We start from the raw sequence: 23243 nt of genomic DNA, 5'->3' as shown, positions 1-23243 counted from the left end.
GTAGAACCCGTCCCCCTGTAGAACCCGTCCTCCTGTAGAACCCGTCCCCCTGTAGAACCCGTCCCTCTGTAGAACCCGTCCCCCTGTAGAACCCGTCCCTCTGTAGAACCACGTTGTTGACAGTGAGCTGCTGCTTTTCCTCACGTGATTTTTAACACCTTAATTGGATTCAGATAATCACCTGCTGCACTCTCACTTCCCCACTCAGAACCAGAACCAGAACCAGAACCAGGACTCTCCTCATAAACCCACAAAGACACAGCAACAGGTCAAAGGTCAGATAACTTTATTGTGAATGGTTGAACCGTCACATGATCAAAACAGCCGTCCACCAGGCCAATCGGAGCGGGGCATGGTTACCATGGCAGCATTTAAAGTGACAGAGTGACAGTTTAACATCTCAGATTTTGCTAGCACTCCTCATTCACATCAATGGCAGCGTTAGCTTGGAGCTAACTGATGTTGATGATCAGCTGGGTGTTTGCATAGATTCTGATTGGCCCACAGTGCAACACGGAGAGACTCGGACCAATCAGATTTCAGTAACAGAAAAGGGGCGGGGCTTGTAAACATGTGACCTGAGGGACATGTGGCCCCCATAAACATGTGCTTCTGTTTAACAGCTAGGGGGCGTTGAAGATACAACTCTGTTTAACAGATAAGAAGCTGTGGAGGAGAGCTCCACCTAGAGTCAGACGGAGGAACTACAGTCTTTGGTTGACTAGAACACCTGGTGGGCTAAATACTGCCTGTAAAGGTCACAGGTCAGCTTTGACTCGTCCCCTGGACAGGAGAGGACCAATCAGATCAGAGCTCCTCCCACACCTGGGCCTCCTAATAAGGTGTTGACCCCTCCCACTCCAGCAGGTACTGGACCGTCCCTTGACGTGTGACCCGGCGGGCCAGAACCTGGTACCGCTCGCCATTGGTCAGCCGGCCCGCTGCTCCGAAGTACGAGGAGATGGAGGAGTGAAGGATGGAGGAGTTGGAGGTGATGTGGGCGGAGTCAGACAGGAAGCAGGAGGGCTCAGAGGTCAAGTGGGCGGGGTCATCAGATGGCTCCTCCCACACCTCGCTGCGATTGGCCCACTGGCTATAGCTGTTGCTAGGTAACTTCCTCTTCCTGCTGCCCACTCTGCTCCTGCGGAGACATATCAGGTCAGCCCAGGTGTTAGCCTGCTGTTGCCCTGGTAACAGGGCACAGGTGGGAGGGTTACCTGCAGCGGGAGGAGCCGGAGCCGGAGCTGGAGCCGGAACCGGAACCCGGGTCGACGCTGACGCTCCGGGAGCTGCTGAGGAGGAAGAGGGTGAGCGCCACAGAGGAAGACCTGACCTTTGACCTGCCACACCTCACCTCTGGAGGCTCTGCAGCTCATCCAGCGAGAAGTCAAAGATGGTGGCCATCTTGGAGGTCCAGCTGCAGCTCAGCTCGCTCTGCAATGACATACAGGTGAGGTTGGACCGGACCGGACCAGGTCTGACCCGACCTAAAAACCACAGAAGAAGAAGAGGCTTACGGTGGGAATGGCGTCCTCTAGCAACCACTTGGACTTCTTCTTCTTCCTCTCAGCCAGAACACTGGAGCCAACATAGAACCCATCAGAACCCTGCTGGTTCCGTCCAGCTGGCAGACTACTTTCAGAACCAACAACAAGAAACCAGCCGGGTTTTGGTCCTCAAGACCCGACCCAGATACCGGGACATCCCAGCAGGACCTTCTGGACCTGAGGGACACCTGGGGACAGCAGAACTCACCTGGCGGCGGGCTTCGTGGAGCCCCGCCCAGCGTCGCTCTGAGCGCGCTCAGGAAACAGCTTGGAGGGGGGGCTGGGGGGGACGCGGGTCCTCAGGCAGAAGATGCATTTCCTCTTCTTCATCTCCTTCCCACACAGAAACCTGGAGACAAACGTCTACACGTCTCAGAGTCCAACCCACCAGAGGACACGTCCAGAACCAGGCCCAAAACAGGAGGTGTCCCGGTTCTGGACACGGGAACACTCGGACCCAGCTGCTTACTTGCTCTTGTATTTGTTCAGGGCGTCCAGCAGGTGCTGCCCCCTTTCTGCTGGAGGACTGTTGGACAGCTGAGGACACAGAGACAGGAGGAGTCAGGGCCGATCCGTCTGGGTCGGAACCAGGTGGGGCGGTTCCGTTACCTTTCCCAGCTGCAGATGGTCCCAGTTAGCGGAGACGAAGGCCAGAATCTCGTCCAGCTCAAAGTATTTCTTCTTGCTGCTGATGGACAGGTTGTAGAGCGCCAAGTGGACGACGTCCACCCAGCGCAGAGACAGGCGGCGCACGTACTCACTTCCTCTGTTACACACGGCGCACAGGAACAGATAGAACCTGGAGAACCAGCAGAACCATCAGAACCAACGGAACCACAGGACGCACAGGTGCAGGTAGAACCTGGATTAGAACGCTCTGGGTGAAGGCGGCCATGTTGGATTCATGTTAATGGGTTTTTTATCCACCCATCTTCTTCCTCTTATCCGGGGTCGGGTCGCGGGGTCAGCAGGCTTCCCTCTCCCAGCCTCCTGCTCCAGCCCCTAAAGGGGAACCCCAAGGCGTTCCCAGCAGAGGAACATCGTCCCTCCAGCGTGTCCTGGGTCTTCCTCTGGGCCTCCTTCCGGTGGGACGTAAACTCCTCACCAGGAGGCATCCTGACCAGACGCCCGAGCCTCAACTGGCTCCTCTCAACGTGGAGGAGCAGCGGCTCTACTCTGACTCCCTCCCAGATGACCGAGCTTCTCTAAGGGAGAGCCCAGCCATGAGAAAAGTCATTGTGTATCCGTGACCTCGTTCTTTTGGTCATGACCCGCTCGTGATTGTGAGCTTTGGGTAGAAACGTAGATCAACCGGTAAATGGAGAGCTTTGCCTTTTGGCTCAGCTCTCTCTTCACCACGACAGACCGGCTCAGCGCCCGCTTCACTGCAGACGCTGCGCCGATCCGCCTGTCGATCTCCCGCTCCATTTTTCCTCTAATTTGTGACGTTTTCCCTGACCCGGAGAAGGAACTCCACCCTTGTCTGGCTCTAGACCATGGCCTCGGTTTCGGAGGCACTGATCCTCATCCCGGCCGCTTCACACCACCTGCCAGTCCAAGAGAATTGCCCGCAGTGACCATTGCAGAGCCCCCTGTGAAGGCCATGGGCTGCATAAGGAAGCCGTCCCGGCTGCAATAACTGGAACTGAAACGTAAGCGAAGCCGCGAATGCTAATACGGCACATCTAGGATCAGTAGATCTCAACTCTGAATATTGTGTCTTAAGTTGCTCAAAAGCTAACTGAGTATGTTCGACAATATTACTTTCCTAAACTTTTACGTTTCGTTGAAAGGTGCCTAACACTGTCACTTCCAACCTTGTTACATTACGAAGTCATAATCAGATCTGCTTCACGTAGTATAGTATTAGTGTTACGCTGTGGCTATAGCAGCCATACTTATGCTCACCCACAGAAGCCCGACTTCCTTTTTGTTGCTTTTCTACACATCCAATTCTCTCTGGGTTGTTTGCTGCTGCTTTCTATGGTGGTTAGGGACTTAAACACACATTATGCCAGCAATGCACACTTGTGTTTTCTGCGTTTGATCCTTTTGTTCTCCGAGGATCTTATTACATCTAAAAAATGGAACATTTGAATCTTAGTTTTGAAAATATTGTACAGCAAAGCATTACTATTTTTATTTTATTTCATCGTCTTAGTGTTCAGCGTCCTGAAACGACAGGGAGGGTAGATTTCTGTAGAAGGGATAATTGATGGAACAGCAGTATCCTTTATAAATGTGTCTGCGCCCAATGCAGATGCTCCATTAAGACACTTCAATATGACTGCAGAGTACAGATCCGGCCTACTGATTGTTGGGGGGGATTTTAATTGCGTAATGTCAAATGTAGATAAGCAACCAGCCTCTCAGACCCCCATGTCAAAGACGGGTAAAATGCTTAAAAATATGTCTGAGGAAGCTGGATTAGTGGACGTGTGGCGATCCGCATTCCACCACTGGCCATCACAATCTCTGACCTGTTCTCTCCAGTGGAATAGAGGATTGACACCATCGTTTAATTAATACCTCTCTTCTTAATGACAAGGAATTTATTGCTTTTGTTAAATTCCCAGATGTCGTTGGATCCTAAAGTACCAAGCTTGTGTTGGAGGAACTGAGGCCCATCGGTCCCAATCAGACACACATTGTTTTGGTCATGACCCAAACGTTTGGGACGAGGTGACCAGGACTATAAACCACATCTTTCCAGACGTTACATGTTACAGCTGCATTACTGGGACTGCAAGGACCAAAGTACATCTGCTAAATGTCCTTTTTACAGCAGCCCTGAAATGCATCAGTCAGGTGGATGCAGTTGGAACCACCTTCTACGACTCATGGGTTCAGAAAGTAAGGGACTTATGTCAAATGGAAAAGATCACCGACTCACTAAGACTTCAACAAGCTACTTTTATCCTGCGCTGGGATCCAGCAGAAGCTCTGCTGCTGTAAACGAGTCCAACAAGTTTGTCTTTTGGCATAAGGTGTGTAGCCGTCCTGCTCAGTGAATCCTTGGTGGCATGGTGGTGAGTTCACAAAGGTGATGCTGAAATCATGAAATGTCATGCTGAGATGTTTAATCTATAGAAACCTTCACATCGACAACATTTGTGTTGTTAAGTACTGCCGATGTGTGGCTGTGTAATTGCTCTGTAAAAATTATATTAAAAATAAATAAATTGCAGAGTCGTGTTAACCACCCAACCCTTCAGCAACCAGAGCCTTAAGGAACTCCAGGTGAATTTCATCCAGCCCCTCTGGGCCTGCCAGGTCTGACCGGCTTCCTCCCCCACCACCGGAGCAACTCACCACCAGGTAGTGGTCAGTGGACAGCTCCGCACCTCTCTTCACCCGAGTGTCCAAGACATACAGCCGCAGATCCGATGAGACGATGACAAAGTCAATCATCGAACTGCGGCCTAGGGCGTCCTGGTGCCAAGTGCACATATGGACGCCCTTATGCCTGAACATGGTGTTCGTGATGGACAATCCGTGACGAGCACAGAAGTCCAACAACAGAACACCGCTTGGGTTCAGATCGGGGAGGCCGTTCCTCCCAACCACGCCTCTCCAGGTCTCACTGTCATTGCCCAAGCAACAGTCAGAACCCGTCCCCCCACCCGTAGGCGGAGGGAGGCTACCCTCTCGTTCACCGGGGTGAACCCCAACGTACAGGCGCCAAGATGGGGGGCAACAAGTTAGATGCATTTCATGAGCTTCGGCTCACAGATCAATGAGTTTCATCTTCATGAGACACAAACTGAGAGAAAGGATTATTTACCTCCTACTGAGGTTTTCACACCTTTAGTTAGTTATTGTAGCTTATAGTCTGAGGATAAATGTGCTTCAGTTTTAAACATATTAAATCAGGTTTGGTGCTTCTGGGTCTGAATACCTGGATGCAGTCAGACTTCAGTGTTTATGAGTTTTGATGCTTTGTGGTTTCATGTTGTCCACAGAAAAACTTTGTTTCTGCTGCACATTTTCACCCAGAGATAAAATGTGTGGATATTTACGCAAACTTAGACGCAAAGTTAATTTTTATACATGCCGACTTGTGTGTGAAACATGGGGCCCAGTTTTTATGTGGCCACGCCGCTTTGAGCATGAGGCCGCTGGTCTGTAAATCAACGAACTGGTCAGCTGATTTCTGAATGCAATGGTTGACATTTTCTCTGAGCAGACTAGTCAAAGTACAGCCCTCTGGCCCTGATGGGGCCCATCCTGACCTCGACGGAGCCGATTCAGCTGGAAAGACCATGGATTCCTGGGGGAGTAGCAGACACTGTGTCTGTCCGTACTGTTGTTTCCAGATGTTGAAGATGTGAACATGACTGGATTTCTGGCAGTTAGCTGCTTATTGAATGGTCAAAAGCTGCTGGTGGTTAGAGGTTGCCTGGCTGTGAGGAAATGAGCAGCTCTATCCAGGTGCCCTCAGGGCCACACCAGGACCCACCTGTCCCCGAACATCATGGCGTCCTGCAGGCTCTGGGTGCAGGCCTCATGGAACCACTGCTGACACCTGAAGCACTGCAGCATCTTCAGGTACCACCTGCAGACATAGCATCATCAGTATCCAGGTAACAGCCAGCACCTGCAGAGAGCTCTCTGATTGGTCGCCTTACTCGCCAGGCCCGCCGCAGTAGCAGTAACAATGCTGCTGATTGGTCCGATGCTGAGAGTCCCAGTTCAGCGCTGCCAGATCGTACGGCAGGACCTGCTTCATCGCCCACAGTGCCTTGGCTATCGGACCCTTCCTCAGGGCACCCCCCTTCTGAGAGGGGAGAGGGTGGGATTAGAGAGAGGGGCGAGAGACAGTGGCATAGTGGACAGAGGACGGCTGGTACCCGGACAGCCAGAGCGAAGACACAGCGCCTGCAAAACCAGGGGCTGAGGTCGGTGGCGCTGCCCTCTACTGGAGGAACGTGGCACAGCTGGTGAAAGCCTGAAACAGAGCAGCTGACGTCATAAGGCTGCTGCCCCCTGTAGGCCCACATGCTCACTGCAGCCTCACCTAGCTACCAGGCAACTACAGCAGACTCACCAATGCCACACTTTCCACAGATCAGGATGCCATTGTTCGGCTCCGATTGGCTGCCGGAGTTAGGCTCCGCCCCCTGGCACACCGAGCAGCGAGGCTCTTCCCCTGGGATTCCAGCTGCAATGTGACTGGACAGATTTTAGTAGCCGAATGAGACAAACAGCGCCCCCTCTGACCAAAACATGGAACAACATGAGGGACAGCTTTCAGTCGGAACGGTTCTGGACCGACTGATGAATGAAGACATGACCTTTGACCCTAGGATCCCCTCACCGTGTTGTATGTCCTTCCAGAGAACCCAGAACTTGGAGTTGTCCTCAAATGTGACGAAGCAGCTCTGCCTTTGAGGGCTCACCTGTCCACCAATCAGAGCATCACATTCAGAGCTGCCGGCCAATCAGAGCAGAGCGCTGACAGTTTGCAGATAAACTCACCCTCTGGATCTTCCCCACGTAGTAGAGACCATCTGACCAACGGCAGAGAACAAACTGACCCTCACTCAGGTGAGGCTCCGCCCCCTCATCGTCCTCCAGGACCCCGGTGCTGTGGCAAGTCCCGCCCCCTGGACACACCTGAGGCTCCAGACTGCAGAAGGGTTCGGTCAGGTTCTCAAACATCCTGCGGACAGACAGGTGAGACACCTGAGTGTCCAGCTGCTGAAGGGCTCAGTCAGCTCTCTGTCGGCCGACAGACAGATGGAGGAAACAGACAGTTGCTCAGTCTGCGGCTGTGATTCATTCCTGGACTCTCGGGGGTTTCTGACAGGTCGGAGCATGCGCAGTACATCCTCTGAAGATAACCGTTAATTAACCTGCTAACCGCAGGAAGCGGCACACCCTGCTGCTTTATTAGCGGCCGCTAATAACTTCGGTAATAACTATTAATAACTGTGGTAGTAACCCTAACTAACCCGTTACTGCCGGTAACTGCCGTCTTCCTCTCCGGTTCAGCTCCGGTCCCGGTTCTTATCATAGTTTCTACATTCATACGTCTCACACTGAGCTGTTCTGACAGACAAACTGGGTCGGACCGAACCGGATCGGTGTCAGCCAGCAGGACCCGGCCCGGTCTCACCTCCACTGAAGCGGTCACGGTCTGTCCTCCTCCCGGTCCTCTGCGAGCCGTGAGACAGCAAGGGTTCGGTACCGGCTCGGAGTCTCTGGGTCCGCTCTGTCCTCGGTCTCCGTCTGGTTCTCCTGTCTCTGTTTCGCGGCACTGAACTTCAAACTCTCTCAGGCGCCATTTTTTTCTTTTTCCCGCGAATCACAGCCTGTTCTTTTTACGCTGTCGGCTTGGTCACGTGACCGCATGGCGCCCAGTGGAGAGCCGCGGTAACCGGATGACGTCACCCGGTCTGGCAGCATCCTCCAAGTTACTGATGAGGTCAGATATTTGGGACATTTCATCACCGCTGACCTGTTTGATGGTAGAGACATTTACAGGCGGCGCTGTTCTCAACATGTTGAAGCTCATATTGTCCTTCAGACAGGCTATCTGCTCAGCAGCTGTCAGAACTGGACCGATGCTCACAGCCCACCTGTGGAAGAGCAGGAAGCATAAATTACATATGCAGCACAGTGATGACGTCAGGATGCTGCTTAGGATGCCTGATGGAGCCGGTCAGATGTTTGGACACATTATGACCAGATGTATGTGGAAGTTAACACTCTGTAAACAGCATCATTCACACTTTGACCATCAAAGCTGTTTTTGGAATCACTGGCACCTTACTTTACATGGAGCAGATGATTATTTCATTTTTATCGTTCTTGTTTTTGTCATGTCTGTTTATTGCTTTTTTTATGGACCATAAAGGAAACGTGGCCCATAAATGGTCCGTGTTTGTGGACCATGACAGGGTTATGGACCAATAAATATGATTTAGACACAAAACAATCCTATTGATTTGTGTTTTAATAAATAGGGTTGACTGACTGATATCAGATCATACATGGCACATCTTATATATATAATAATGTTATGTTTACCATGTCTATCATGTTCCGTGTTTGAATGGACCAAACTGAACCGACTGCGTTGAGGTTCTCTGCTGAAGGGAAACGGCCCTCAGGTGGATCTCAGCCTAAATGAGGGGAAATACTATGAAATATTAGAGTTTTCTGACCATTTGTCTCCATATTGAAGTTGTGGAGATGTTTGGTTATTATTTTCACTCGTCTATGTTTGTCTCAGTCAGACCCGTTCGGTCCAGGACTGTTTAATAAATCCCACAATCACTCATCAAGTAGCACACAGAAGCTCAGGAATAGATCAGATCAATTTATTAACGAGGGAAGGTTCTCTGGTCCAGGTTCAGGACTCCGGTCTTCTGGGTCGTATCTTCATTTCAGTGAACCGCAGCGAGTACTGCCAGCCGGTCCAGCTGGACCATTCCACACCGTCAGCGTAGGAGGCGTGGCCTCCTCTCAGGTACTGTCCATTCAGGTTGGAGGTATGGCAGTTCCGGTACCACCACGCCCCCTGGTAGTACGCCGCACAGTTGTTCTCAGATTGGTCCTGGTCCCGGTCCTTGGTGGTGAACCGCATGCCCGAGTGTTTGAGGAGAGAATCTCCTGTAGGAGGTAGAAGGAGAGGAGAGTTTGGTACTCTGTGGTACCGTTTGGTACCCTGTGGTACCGTTTGGTACGCTGTAATACCGTTTGGTACGCTGTAATACCGTTTGGTACTCTGTGGTACCGTTTGGTACGCTGTAATACCGTTTGGTACGCTGCGGTACCGTTTGGTACTCTGTGGTACCGTTTGGTACGCTGTGGTACCGTTTGGTACGCTGTAATACCGTTTGGTACGCTGTAATACAGTTTGGTACGCTGTGGTACCGTTTGGTACGCTGTGGTACCGTTTGGTACGCTGTGGTACCGTTTGGTACGCTGTAATACCGTTTGGTACACTGTGGTACCGTTTGGTACGCTGTAATACCGTTTGGTACTCTGTGGTACCGTTTGGTACGCTGTAATACCGTTTGGTACTCTGTGGTACCGTTTGGTACGCTGTAATACCGTTTGGTACGCTGTAATACCGTTTGGTACGCTGTGGTACCGTTTGGTACGCTGTAATACCATTTGGTACGCTGTAATACCGTTTGGTACGCTGCGGTACCGTTTGGTACTCTGTGGTACCGTTTGGTACGCTGTAATACCATTTGGTACGCTGTAATACCGTTTGGTACGCTGCGGTACCGTTTGGTACTCTGTGGTACCGTTTGGTACGCTGTAATACCGTTTGGTACGCTGCGGTACCGTTTGGTACGCTGTGGTACCGTTTGGTACGCTGTGGTACCGTTTGGTACGCTGTAATACCGTTTGGTACGCTGTAATACCGTTTGGTACGCTGTGGTACCGTTTGGTACCCTGTGGTACCGTTTGGTACGCTGTAATACCGTTTGGTACGCTGTAATACCGTTTGGTACGCTGCGGTACCGTTTGGTACTCTGTGGTACCGTTTGGTACGCTGTGGTACCGTTTGGTACGCTGTAATACCGTTTGGTACGCTGTAATACCGTTTGGTACGCTGTGGTACCGTTTGGTACGCTGTGGTACCGTTTGGTACGCTGTGGTACCGTTTGGTACGCTGTAATACCGTTTGGTACACTGTGGTACCGTTTGGTACGCTGTAATACCGTTTGGTACTCTGTGGTACCGTTTGGTACGCTGTAATACCGTTTGGTACTCTGTGGTACCGTTTGGTACGCTGTAATACCGTTTGGTACGCTGTAATACCGTTTGGTACGCTGTGGTACCGTTTGGTACGCTGTAATACCATTTGGTACGCTGTGGTACCGTTTGGTACGCTGTAATACCATTTGGTACGCTGTGGTACCGTTTGGTACGCTGTGGTACCGTTTGGTACTCTGTGGTACCGTTTGGTACGCTGTGGTACCGTTTGGTACGCTGTGGTACCGTTTGGTACGCTGTGGTACCGTTTGGTACGCTGTGGTACCGTTTGGTACTCTGTGGTACCGTTTGGTACGCTGTGGTACCGTTTGGTACGCTGTGGTACCGTTTGGTACTCTGTGGTACCGTTTGGTACGCTGTAATACCATTTGGTACGCTGTGGTACCGTTTGGTACGCTGTGGTACCGTTTGGTACGCTGTGGTACCGTTTGGTACGCTGTGGTACCGTTTGGTACGCTGTAATACCGTTTGGTACTCTGTGGTACCGTTTGGTACGCTGTAATACCGTTTGGTACGCTGTGGTACCGTTTGGTACGCTGTAATACCGTTTGGTACGCTGTGGTACCGTTTGGTACGCTGTAATACCATTTGGTACGCTGTGGTACCGTTTGGTACGCTGTGGTACCGTTTGGTACTCTGTGGTACCGTTTGGTACGCTGTGGTACCGTTTGGTACGCTGTGGTACCGTTTGGTACGCTGTAATACCATTTGGTACGCTGTGGTACCGTTTGGTACGCTGTGGTACCGTTTGGTACTCTGTGGTACCGTTTGGTACGCTGTGGTACCGTTTGGTACGCTGTAATACCGTTTGGTACTCTGTGGTACCGTTTGGTACGCTGTAATACCGTTTGGTACGCTGTGGTACCGTTTGGTACTCTGGGTACCGTTTGGTACTCTGTGGTACCGTTTGGTACGCTGTAATACCGTTTGGTACGCTGTAATACCGTTTGGTACGCTGTAATACCGTTTGGTACTCTGGGTACCGTTTGGTACTCTGTGGTACCGTTTGGTACGCTGTAATACCGTTTGGTACGCTGTAATACCGTTTGGTACTCTGTGGTACCGTTTGGTACGCTGTAATACCGTTTGGTACGCTGTGGTACCGTTTGGTACGCTGTAATACCGTTTGGTACTCTGTGGTACCGTTTGGTACGCTGTAATACCGTTTGGTACGCTGTGGTACCGTTTGGTACGCTGTAATACCGTTTGGTACGCTGTGGTACCGTTTGGTACGCTGTGGTACCGTTTGGTACGCTGTGGTACCGTTTGGTACGCTGTGGTACCGTTTGGTACGCTGTAATACCATTTGGTACGCTGTAATACCGTTTGGTACGCTGTGGTACCGTTTGGTACGCTGTAATACCGTTTGGTACGCTGTGGTACCGTTTGGTACGCTGTAATACCATTTGGTACGCTGTGGTAACGTTTGGTACGCTGTGGTACCGTTTGGTACGCTGTGGTACCGTTTGGTACGCTGTAATACCATTTGGTACGCTGTGGTACCGTTTGGTACGCTGTAATACCGTTTGGTACGCTGTGGTACCGTTTGGTACGCTGTAATACCGTTTGGTACGCTGTGGTACCGTTTGGTACGCTGTAATACCGTTTGGTACGCTGTGGTACCGTTTGGTACGCTGTGGTACTGGGTTGTACTGTGTGGTCCCGTACCTGCTGTTCCAGAGTAGCCGTCTACGGTCAGTGGGTACCCGTCCTCCTCTGGGTTCACTGAGTCTTGACCAACAGAGAAATCTGAGTAGCGAGCGAACGCCGTGGCGTTATCAAAGTCAGCCATGTCGATACGCAACTCGTAGCCTCCTGACCTGGTGAGGCTGTAGATCCTCTGTAGGCCTGAAACAAGCAGACAGTGACAGTTAGCATCCTAACGGGCAGTGTTACCATGCTAAGAGACAGTTAGCATTCTAAGGGGCAGTGTTACCATGCTAAGAGTGACAGTTAGCATCCTAACGGGCAGTGTTACCATGCTAAGAGACAGTTAGCATTCTAAGGTGTCTCATTCAGAGTTCATGTTTCTGCAGCTAGCCGACGGTTCTATCCTAACATTAGGTTCATCTTTAATCATCAAAAACCAAAAGTAAATTAAAAAATGACTCAAATTTTATTTTTTGATAGACTTTCTTCAAGATTACATTTTTGAATTGCCTTTTTTCAAATTTCTATTTTTGAAAAAAATAACCTAACCTAATAACCTAACCTAATAACCTAATAACCTAATAACCTAACCTAATAACCTAATAACCTAACCCTTTCTTTCCCCATAAATCTATTAGCTGAGGTGTTGGAGAGGTGAAGCTCCAGGAGACATCAGGAACTTTAAGTCAGAGCCGTTAATCTGGAGTTGAGCATCAATACTGGGCCCCGACGGCTGGGGCCTTCGGCTGGGGCCCGACAGCTGGGGCCCGACGGCTGGGGCCCGACGGCTGGGGCCCGACGGCTGGGCCCTTCAGCTGGGGCCCGACGGCTGGGGCCCGACGGCTGGGGCCCGACGGCTGGGCCCTTCAGCTGGGGCCCGATGGCTGGGGCCCGACGGCTGGGGCCTTCGGCTGGGGCCCGACAGCTGGGGCCCGACGGCTGGGGCCCGACGGCTGGGCCCTTCAGCTGGGGCCCGATGGCTGGGGCCCGACGGCTGGGGCCTTCGGCTGGGGCCCGACAGCTGGGGCCCGACGGCTGAGGCCCGACGGCTGGGGCCCGACGGCTGGGCCCTTCAGCTGGGGCCCGATGGCTGGGGCCCGACGGCTGGGGCCTTCGGCTGGGGCCCGAGGCCTGGGGCCTTCAGCTGGGGCCCGACGGCTGAGGCCCGACGGCTGGGGCCTTCGGCTGGGGCCCGAGGCCTGGGGCCTTCAGCTGGGGCCCGAGGCCTGGGGCCTTGTCCTTGGATAAAGCTCCAGTTTTCTCCAGCTCCTTCTGCCTCACAAATCTGCTTATAACTGTCATCAATTTTAGGAATCAAATGTTGGATAGAATGAAAATGTTTCTGCCACTGAGTTGTTATTATATGCAGAAGAATATAAATTGCTATAAAAGGTAAACATTTCTTTGGATATTAATTTGCAGTCTGTCATGGTTGATCATTAATTTGCAGTTTATTGCATTTCTTTCCTGTCTGATGTTTTCTAGCCTACAGAAATAATCAGAACTTTTCTCCTCCATCCTCTCGGCTCAAAGATGCTCTGGGTATAAAAATCATCTGAATCCGACTGCAGGATGTTTGTCATCATTAAAAACGGTTTGCAGCCGATGGGACTAAGTTCCTGAATGATTTCTAATTCCTTTTTCTTATTTTGGACAGATATTAATGTGCTGTGTTTGGTTCAGGTCTGTCGGACTTTAAATTGAAAGAATTCCCATTTTTCTCAGATTTTTCTCTCTACACGTGAAACAGATGCTGCAGGATGTGGGAACTGAACTCAAGCAGGTTGAGTTAAACTTCCTGTTACCTGTTATGGGATTTTTTCAGATTAAGGTGAAATTCCAGCATTTTGCATCAGACTGTCTGAGATCATCCAGAGGTCGATTTATCTGAGCCATCAGGTTGAAACCAGAAGGACCGACTGGATCACCAGGTTCAGATCTGAGCAAAAGTTAAACTACGTTTATATGAGAGACTGAAGAGGGTGACCCATCAAACCATCCATTATAAACCATATAGTGGAATATTTCTTCTAGATGACTAGTTAATTCAGACAATAAGGATTTATTCTGGGCAGCACAGTTATTAACACAGAGACGTTACAGAGAACCAGAAATAATCCAGGTTGTCTTTGAGTTTCTGTCTTATTCTGAACATTTGAACTAGTAAAGCAACACCAGCAGCTTTATTAGAACCGTGAGACTAAATGATCCCCATTGGTCAACAGGAAGCTCTCATCTGCCTCGATGGGCCGTTTCTGGTGAGAACATGCAGTTAGCTTTTCACTTTTACAAAAGGAAACATTGATTTTCTCTTAATTCCACCTCTGAAACCCGCAGCGTTTAAAGATACCCATGAAAAATGATTAAGAAACGGACAGAAAAGGGAAGCAGCAGAAAAACGGAGGACAGGACTGATGGACTCCCTGAATTCAGGACAGAGTAACTGACCTCTAATCAATGAACACGATTACAATGTGTTTATCAAACCTGTGAATATTTAACTTTGCCTTTTTAAATGGCCTTTTTATTCATTTGGCCCATTTAATTAAAAGGAATTTTGGAAGTAAAGAATAAAACTTTCCTTGAATCATAAACTAGCAGCTTGTGTTCCGGTGCAACAGTGTGTGATTCCTAGAGACTTTAACTGGACCTTCAGTCAGTCCAGAACGCCGCCGATGTAGCCGACGTCCCTCGGTAGTAGACAGGCACGTGCAGAGGGGGGGCTGGGGGGGTTGGGGGGGCTTCAGCACCTGCCCTTTTTGCTCCTTGCCCTCCAAAGGCCCTTTTGGTCAGTTTATTTTATTTTTTTGTATTATTATTTTCTAAGCCCTCTTGTGACACATTACATATACTAAAATTATTATTATTATTTTTTTTGTTGTTGTTTAACATAATAAGCCCTCCGGTCACCTTGTGACCTTTGACCTTTTGCCCGTGACCCAGTTGCCTCTCGCAGTGAGATGAGGCGGCTAACTGGAGCTCAACGTAGCGAACGTTCCAGATCACAGATCAGTGTTTGGTGAATAAAGTGGAGACTTGCTGCTTGTCAGATGATGGAAACGTTGAAGTTTCGTTTCTGCTTCAGCTCGGAGTCGCGGTTTAAACAGAGAGGTAATGAAATACAACAGACACTGACAGGCCTCTGCGTCTGCCTTTCTCTGAAGAACTACTGAGGGGAGGAGACACTGTTCTTATCTATCATTCACTATTTTATCATACAGGCTGTTGTTGTTGTGCTATTAGCTAGCTGCTAGCTACCATGATAGATATAATGAATGTAATAAATGTGACATTAATGAAGGAAAAAACTGAACCAGACTTTAAGTTTCTGGTTCTCAGAGTATGAAGTTAAATTTGTTTCCTAATTATTCAATGGGGGGAAAAAAAACAAACCTCAGTTTAGTAAAATAAAATTATAATCAAAACTTTTGGAATTGTAATGATTTCTTCTTTAAAAACTTATTGAAGAAGAATATATATACATATATATATAATAGTTTAAATGTCATGAGGAAGTCTATTACGCTGCACTGGGGACATGGAATTGAACATGTCCGTCACCAAAAAGGTGTGTAAAGAACAAAATAATATTTAAGAGGCATTTCATTTATATTTGAATAATGGCAAACATCTAAATGTATAATTAAAATACTTTGTTGTAAATATTTGGCACATTCTACAAAAAAATAATTGTAAGCAAAACATGGGGACATGGAATGTTGCCGCAAGAAAAGAATCGCCCACATTTAGTTGTTTGAAAGTTGGTTAAGAAAAATAAACTGAAAATAAATCAAAAGTCTAGTGATGTTTGGTCTTGATTAGTGCCGAAGCTGCCTTCCTGAATCCACACATCTGAGATCTAACCCGCTGGACACCAACTCAAACATCCTCGATAACAGCCAATCAGAGCACAGAGACGCTCCGATTGGTCCGTCAGCGTCTCTGTGCTCTGATTGGTCCAGGTGACGCTGGACCCACCCAGCCAGTGCTCCCCGGTGGTCGTCCCGAAGCCGTCCCTGTAGGCCCCCCAGCCTCTGAAGAAGTTCGTGGAGCCGTCCTCCCTCCTCTGGATCACCTGCGAGACGCACAGGGACGTTAGAGGACAGCAGCGTCCCGCCGTGTGGAGACAGGTGGACCTGTCCCCCTGTGACCAGCGGGGGGCAGCACTGTGTTTGTACCGTCCAGCCTCCGCCGTCGGTGCTCATGTCGCAGTAGACCATGAAACCCTCAGGGTCATGGGTTGGGAACACAGAATAGACTCCGTCCACGGAGACGCCGGACGCTAGGACGTCGCTGCAGTCTCTGGGCTGGACGGCTGCAGAGACAGGTTGCCATGGAAACAGTCAGAGCCCCATCAACAGCAGCTCTTGCCCGAGTTACCTGAGTCTGACCTGTCTGGGCGATGTTGCGGCTTAGCTCGCTCTTCAGCCTCCCCAGGCTCTCCGTCTCCCTCTTCAGGCCGAGCAGAGAATCGCTGCAGCTCTCAGCGAGCTTCAGGATCCCGGAGTGGCTGTCAGACAGCACCTGGACAGGTGGACGGACCTGATTGGTTAACGACCCCCTGGTCCGGCCTGGTTAGCCGAAGCTGTGCTGGCTGATGATGTCACGGCCAGACGCGACTCTACCTGGATGATGCGGCTCTGCTCGCTCTGCAGGCGGTCCATGCGCTGGTCCAGAGCACCTTGGCCCCTCTTCAGCGAATCGGCCTCCAACCTCAGGTTGTGGGCGTGGCCTGAGAGCGCCTTCAGGTCGTCCCCCAGTTTCTGGACGGCCCCCCCGTTCCTGTGGTCGTCCGCGTTGTGATTGGTCAGCGCGTGCAGCAGCGAGCTGTGCAGCGCCTCCAGCCGCAGGAAGTCCTGGCTCAGGTCAGGACAGGAAGGGTCCAGGAAGACGCTGACCGGCTCGCCGTCCGCCACGCGGGAGATGGTCACCAGGGCGCCCGACTCTAAAGAACCGGCAGAGATGGCTGGCGTGGAGGCCCCGCCCCTGTTGCCATGACAACGGCAGGTGAACATGCAGCCGGAGACACAGACGGGTGAGCAGAGAAGACAGGTGCGTTACCTGCTGAAGATGGGCAGAGGCAGCTGGTGGAGATGGAGGACTGTCACTGTTGCCGTGACGATGGCCGCCATGGCAAACAGCACGGCGACCAACCATAAGAGGAAGGTGCAGCACCTCTGAACACACACACACACACACACACACACACACACACACACACACACACACACACACACACACACACACACACTCAGCGTGGTGAACAGAACCGGGACTCGGGTCCATCAGAGTCCAGTGGACTGTAAAAGTATTCCCACCCCTGCTGCATCTGAAAGGGTTAAATCCTGGAAGGTCCGGACCGGAGCGGACCAGACCGGACTGGACTGGAGTCCTGGTCGGCTCCGGTCAACCGGCTGGTGCCGCTGTGGTCCGGTCGGGTCCGGTCATTTCCTCCCATATTGACGTTGTTTTGAATTTGCGTTCTGTCCCTTTAAGCCGGTTTGATCTGAAACTGGGTCAAAGCTTCAGGGGTGTGAATACTTTCCGCAGGGTGTTGCTCAGAGGCTGTTCAGCAGATCAGCGACGCTGACAGCTGCTGCAGATTAGCCACACCCTGATCTGATGGATTAAGTGCAGATTAACACGGCCTACTGACCTTTGACCTGCGGGGCCTCCTGCCGTCCAGCTCTGAGCTGCTGTTGTTCATCACGGTCCAGTCGTCGCTCAGCATCATCCTGGCAAACACACGCCTGGATTATTTAAAGGGCCAGTATGTGTTTTCCAGGCACATATTGCTGCCCTTTAATGCATGGGGTGAGAGGTCAGAGGTCACATGTCTTCATCTCTTCTGGTTCTCCACATGCTGTGTCCTGTCCTCTACTAAAACAGAGCAGTAATAGATGCTGTTGCCATGGAGGCTGTTGCCATGGAGGCTGTTGCCGAGTCGTCAGGATGAATTTAAAAGCAAACATCACACAAACAAAGAATACGACCTTTGACCTCCGTAAGCTCCAGTATTAAGTATAGATTTTGTTCCGAGCTGCAGACACTCTGGAACGATAATCGCTGATAAGCTAACCGCTAACATGAAACATCTGGAATCACTTTTCTATGGTTGGAAACTTAAAAACTGTCCAGGATTAAAACCTCAGAGCGAATCGATGAGCTCCCCCTGCTGGCCGGAGCTGACCTCTGAACTCTGACTTGCTGCTCCAGCAGGACGTTCAGAACCAGAGACTGGACCGAACCAACACGGAGCAGCAGAACTGATGCATGCTGGGTAATGTGCTCCATGTGGAAAGTAGAGCTTCAGAAATACGACCACCAGGTTTATGAACGCCCCCAGCGTTGGCCGCCCTGGGCGACTGCCGCTGCGCCTCTGGTTCTGGTCACATTCTGGCCTGAAACTGGGCCAGCAGAACACGAGGAGGTCCAGCTGCGGTTCTGACCTGGTTCTGGCCCAGTGCTGCCAGGTTCTGCTAGCTTCTAGTCTAATCAGCTCTGAGCCTTCGACCCGATTCAGGCCAAGTCTGGGTGAGGAGCTGCCAGAGCATCCCGCTCCAAGGTCTGGCCCAGTTCAAGGTCCGGACTGCAGAACCAAACCAAAGTTTGGATCGGTTGTTCTGCAGGTCATCTATGAGAACCGGTCTGGACCCGCAGCAGAACTTCTGACACAAACCAGTCAAGGTCGATCTGGGAGTGGATCAGAACCGGACCCAGCCTCCTGCCAGCTACACCCCCCTGCCCCCCAACCAATCACTGACCTGCCGGGCTTCAGGGTCCAGTAGAACCAGTAGAACTCCTCAGAACTTGATGCTGGTTCTGTTCAGCTCAGAGAATCTGCTCTGCTAATCCCATCAGCGCCGAGGATTTATCCTCCAGATGGACGCCACTGAGCATGCTCAGTAGGGTGGCACCTGGGAGGGACTGGTTCTTGTTCCAGGTCCTGTTCATGGTCCAGATCTGGCTCCAGGTCCAGATCCGGCTCCAGGTCCAGAACCAGCTCCAGGTCCAGAACCGGCTCCAGGTCCAGAACCAGCTCCAGAACCGGCTCCAGGTCCAGATCCAGGTCCAGAACCGGCTCCAGAGCCTGGAGCATAAACAGCATGTTAGCATAAACCTGTCGCCATAGCAACAAGCCGTTTATGCTTCTATGATGTTCCAAAACTTGCAACTGGTTTATGAATAGTTAGTTAATTGACCAGCTGAGTTATAGATTCCATTTAAACCAATTATGACTAGTTATAGAGAAACTGGAGATATTCTGACTGGTCGTTCTCATAATTAAAGATTTGTAGATGTTTCAGACTGAGCAGATTGTGAAAGTCCCGCCTCCAGCAGCACTTTTAAATGTTTAAATGTTTGTCTTTTGGCCGAGCAGAAAAAGATTTCTGCAGAAAGTTCTTCCTCAATGCCTCCATCTTTCTACATTCAGGAATCGTCTGAATATTGAAAGCAGAAGAGATGCAGGCAGCCCCACCATGTACAGCTTATTGATCCACATATCTGAAACTAGTCTTGATCATAATCAAGTTCCACATATTATAATTACTGATGTGACTCTTCATGTCATTTCATTCAGTCACGTTTAGTAGATTTCTGGATTTATTTTTCTCTCTAGTCAGAATGAAAAACCACAAATCTGAAATTATTATTCAGGACAGACATAAAACTCATTTCTAGTTTAGCTGCAGGGTAATAATTACACACCGAGGCGGTTCGCCTGGCTGCCAGCAGGGGGAGCAGAGGAGCCGCCGACAGACGGAGGACCGCAGAGGAAGAGCAACTTCCTTCACCGACAGATTGAGACTTTTTCACCTGGGTACCAGAAAACCTCTGGTCTCCATGGCAACAGGACGCGAGGTGCAGCTGTACCTGGACCTGCTGTCGCAGCCTTGCAGAGCCGTCCACATCCTGCTGACCCGCACCAAGATCCCGCACCGGGTCCACAGCGTGGCTCTGCGGAAAGGTGCGCCGTTACCAGTCTAACCAGTTAACAGGTTAACGAGTTACCAGTCTAATTAAGTAGTCAGCAGGTTAACTAACCAGTTCATTGAGCCGCTGATCCGGTCCACTCATTGAAGAACTGAGCCGTTCCTGCTCTGGACTTTGATCCGTTCAACTCTGACCTAGTTTCTCCAAACTCCGTGTAAATTACGATCGTTTAAAGCTGTGGTCCCCAACCCCCGGTCCGTGGACCGGTACCGGTCCGTGGACCAACTGGTACCGGGCCGCGCAAGAAATACTGAAATATTTCCGTTTTATGTATTATTTCAGTCTGGAGGATCTTTTATTTTGAAAATCCTTTAACCAGATTCTCTCGGTTACTTGCCGCCAACACTGAGGCCACAAGCAGCAAACTGAGTAGAAACAGATCAGATGTCTGTGGAAAGTTTCTCTGCAAAGGGGAAAAGGCCCAGAGAAGAGACAGGAGAATGGATTTATCCCGGACCGGTAGGTGAGTCCCACGTTACAAGCCGCTCTGCGTAACATGCGGCGACCGGCTGCTAATGAGGCAATGAAGCTTCAAGCTGCTTCACCACGTAGAGACCAAGCAGGCTGTGGATATAAGCAACACTTCAGGTGTTATTGTCTCCCATCACTCCCTGATGGGACCGTCTGGTTGCAGAGAAACAAGCTCAGGGCTCCGTTAGTCATTATCATGAGTTAAAATGTTCACTAAAGTAAAATGTTTGTTTTTGTGGCGCTTCTGTTATTTAGAAGAGATATGTAAACGTTACCATAGCGACCAGAGTCAGAGCGTTTGGTAGAGAGGAGATGAGTAGAGCTTGTGAGTCTTAAGTCTGGTTTAGACAGAAAGATTTCAGATTGTCGGCCGATTCTCCAAACCTCTGTGACCACAGAGCTGATAAAAGTCCAACAGGTTCGATCGGTTCGTGTTTCCAAGGCAGGAGCAACACGAACCACTTCCAGTCAGAACATCCCGATTCCAGAGGATAATCCAGTAAAACCCCCAACATGGCAGGAATTTAGAATAACCAACACGGATGACGATGTAGAAACAACAGTGATAGTTCGTGGAGTCATTTGAATAAAAGACATAACAAAAAGAAAAGGAGGTGGATGAAAGACGACGGAGCAGCCGCTCTATTTGCTGCTCTATGATTTGGAGGTGAATATGTTTTTTCATAGTTAACATTTTTAACTGAATAAACATAATAATGACCTTTAGATTTAATAATAAACATTTCCACATATCATCTCCGATATGTCGGCTGTTTGGGATTCCCCTCTGCTCTGACGTCACCGCGCTCTGATTGGCTGCTGTCACATTCAGCAGGTTGTTCTCGTTCCCAGTCAGGAAAAACCCACAGGATGAGATAAAAGGCCAAGACAACCGGACCGCGGTAATAAAAAGGTTGGGGACCACTGGACCACCGGTTTAAAGGTTCATTTATGATCCTGAGGACTGGAAGAAATGTAGGCAAAGTTTAAGTTGGACCCGGTTCTGAGGAGCCGGGTCAGGAAACGACCCGGTGAAGGTAGTTTCATCTGAATCCCTGATGCCTGCAGGGGAACACAGAACCTCGGAGTTCTCCAAGCTGAACCCGATGCAGAAGGTTCCGGTGCTGGTGGACGGCGGCTTCATCCTCAGGGAGAGGTGCGCTTTCACCTGCATGACCTTTGACCTCTAACAGGCCAACAGAGCCTGAGGTGGAGCTCTGGGGTTTCTCATCATCTCTCACCTGCTGCAGTGACGCCATCCTGAAGTACCTGGCCACCACGTTCGACATCCCTGAACACTGGTATCCATGGCAACCGGAGCGGCGCGCACGCGTCGACGAGTACACGGCTTGGCACCATAGCAACACCAGACCGCACGCCGCCAAGGTGTTCATGCTGGAGGTACACACACGTTTGAATGGCTATCGTTGTGGGGACTTTCCACTCATTCCAGCCCAACCGTCACTGTGGGGGGAAACTGGTCCCCACAAGGGTTTACATGATTAATGAGGAGGAGGCAAAACTCCAGTTATTAGACCTAGAGGAGCGATCTACACTTACAGATCTAGAGTTACAAATCTAGAGTTACAGATCTAGACTTACAGATCTAGACTTACAGATCTAGAGTTACAGATCTAGAGTTACAGATCTAGAGTTACAGATCTAGAGTTACAGATCTAGACTTACAGATCTAGAGTTACAGATCTAGACTTACAGATCTAGAGTTACAGATCTAGAGTTACAGATCTAGAGTTACAGATCTAGAGTTACAGATCTAGAGTTACAGATCTAGAGTTACAGATCTAGAGTTACAGATCTAGACTTACAGATCTAGACTTACAGATCTAGACTTACAGATCTAGAGTTATAGATCTAGAGTTACAGATCTGCTGATGTTGCATCAACCTTCCAGACCCTCAGGTTCTGGTTCTGGTTCTGCTCTGCACCAGAACCAAACGAGGAGAAGCAGCTTTCAGCTTCTATGCACCACAGATCTGGACCAAACTTCCAGAAAAGTGTAAAACAGCTGAAACCCTGAGCTCCTTTACATCCAGACTAAACCTGGTCAGTTGATCAGAAACGTGATCAGTTATGGATTTAATGACGTTTTGATTGATTCTCTGCTGCAGGACTTTGTGATTAAAGCTGTTTGAAACGCCGTGATGCTGAAATGCACAGACACAAGCTGATTGGTTGATTACCCTGCCCCTCTGACTCCGCCCCTCCCATGTGGCTCCGCCCCCCAGGTTCTGCTCCCTGCTCAGCTCGGCGTCCCGGTGGACCGGCGCCGCCTGGACCGGGCCCTGTCGGACCTGGACGTCACACTGGAGCGGCTGGAGTCCATGTTCCTGCGGCGCCAGCCGTTCCTCTGCGGCGATGACATCACCGTGGCCGACCTGCTCGCCGTCTGTGAGCTCATGCAGGTGAGTTGGTGTCTGGAGAGGCGGGGGCGGGGCTTGGCCGGTTCTGAGCGCGCTCACTGTGTCTGCAGCCACTGGGAAGTGGGCGGGACATCCTGAAGGACCGCCCCCAGCTGCGGCGCTGGAGGAGCCGCGTCCAGTCGGCCGTCGGTGAGTCGTTTGATGACGCTCACGCCGTGCTGTTCGCCGTCAGAGACCGCCACCGCGCCAGGCTGTGACATCACCGAGGGGGTGGAGCTTCTTCATTAGGACCGGAGCTCACTGATTGGCCGACCTCATGATGTCATGTAGACCGTGCCTGGCCGGTTCTGATGAATAAAGATGATTATTTTCTCCATCTGTGGTTCTGATTCTTCAGCTGCAGTGGTGTTCTGACTGGACCCGGTTCTGACTGGACCCGGTTCTGACTGGACCCGGTTCTGAC

General features: G+C 50.6%; 2 protein-coding genes across 4 annotated transcripts; one reads left to right on the top strand and one right to left on the bottom strand.

Annotated features, from left to right (window-relative positions):
* Window positions 1-269: 269 nt before the first annotated feature.
* Window positions 270-8833, bottom strand: phf19 (PHD finger protein 19). Of its 3 annotated transcripts, none has more exons than XM_008402529.3 (15): window positions 8580-8833; window positions 7666-8128; window positions 7026-7209; window positions 6865-6946; window positions 6595-6708; window positions 6398-6495; window positions 6176-6324; window positions 6007-6102; window positions 2157-2346; window positions 2017-2084; window positions 1756-1896; window positions 1518-1578; window positions 1355-1434; window positions 1218-1292; window positions 270-1141 (listed from the first exon to the last, which is right to left on the bottom strand). In XM_008402529.3, the coding sequence occupies exons 3-15, from the start codon at window positions 7206-7208 to the stop codon at window positions 835-837; spliced, it is 1644 nt and encodes a 547-aa protein (XP_008400751.1). In that variant the 5' UTR covers window position 7209; window positions 7666-8128; window positions 8580-8833; the 3' UTR covers window positions 270-834. The 3 variants fall into 3 exon arrangements, with proteins under 3 accessions (XP_008400751.1, XP_008400752.1, XP_081467248.1); XM_008402530.3 differs by having other exon boundaries at window positions 1218-1289; window positions 8580-8832; XM_081611122.1 differs by lacking the exon at window positions 8580-8833 and having other exon boundaries at window positions 7666-8221.
* Window positions 8834-16780: 7947 nt separating this feature from the next.
* Window positions 16781-23156, top strand: gstt2 (glutathione S-transferase theta 2). The gene is made up of 6 exons (XM_008402531.3): window positions 16781-17099; window positions 19671-19902; window positions 21468-21555; window positions 21650-21800; window positions 22646-22822; window positions 22891-23156. The coding sequence occupies exons 1-6, from the start codon at window positions 16947-16949 to the stop codon at window positions 23035-23037; spliced, it is 948 nt and encodes a 315-aa protein (XP_008400753.2). The 5' UTR covers window positions 16781-16946; the 3' UTR covers window positions 23038-23156.
* Window positions 23157-23243: the final 87 nt, after the last annotated feature.

Source organism: Poecilia reticulata, chromosome 9, assembly GCF_904066995.2.
Source record: "Poecilia reticulata chromosome 9, P_reticulata-male-v2, whole genome shotgun sequence".
Classification (NCBI taxonomy): domain Eukaryota; kingdom Metazoa; phylum Chordata; class Actinopteri; order Cyprinodontiformes; family Poeciliidae; genus Poecilia; species Poecilia reticulata.
This window is presented reverse-complemented; position numbering and strand designations above follow the sequence as displayed.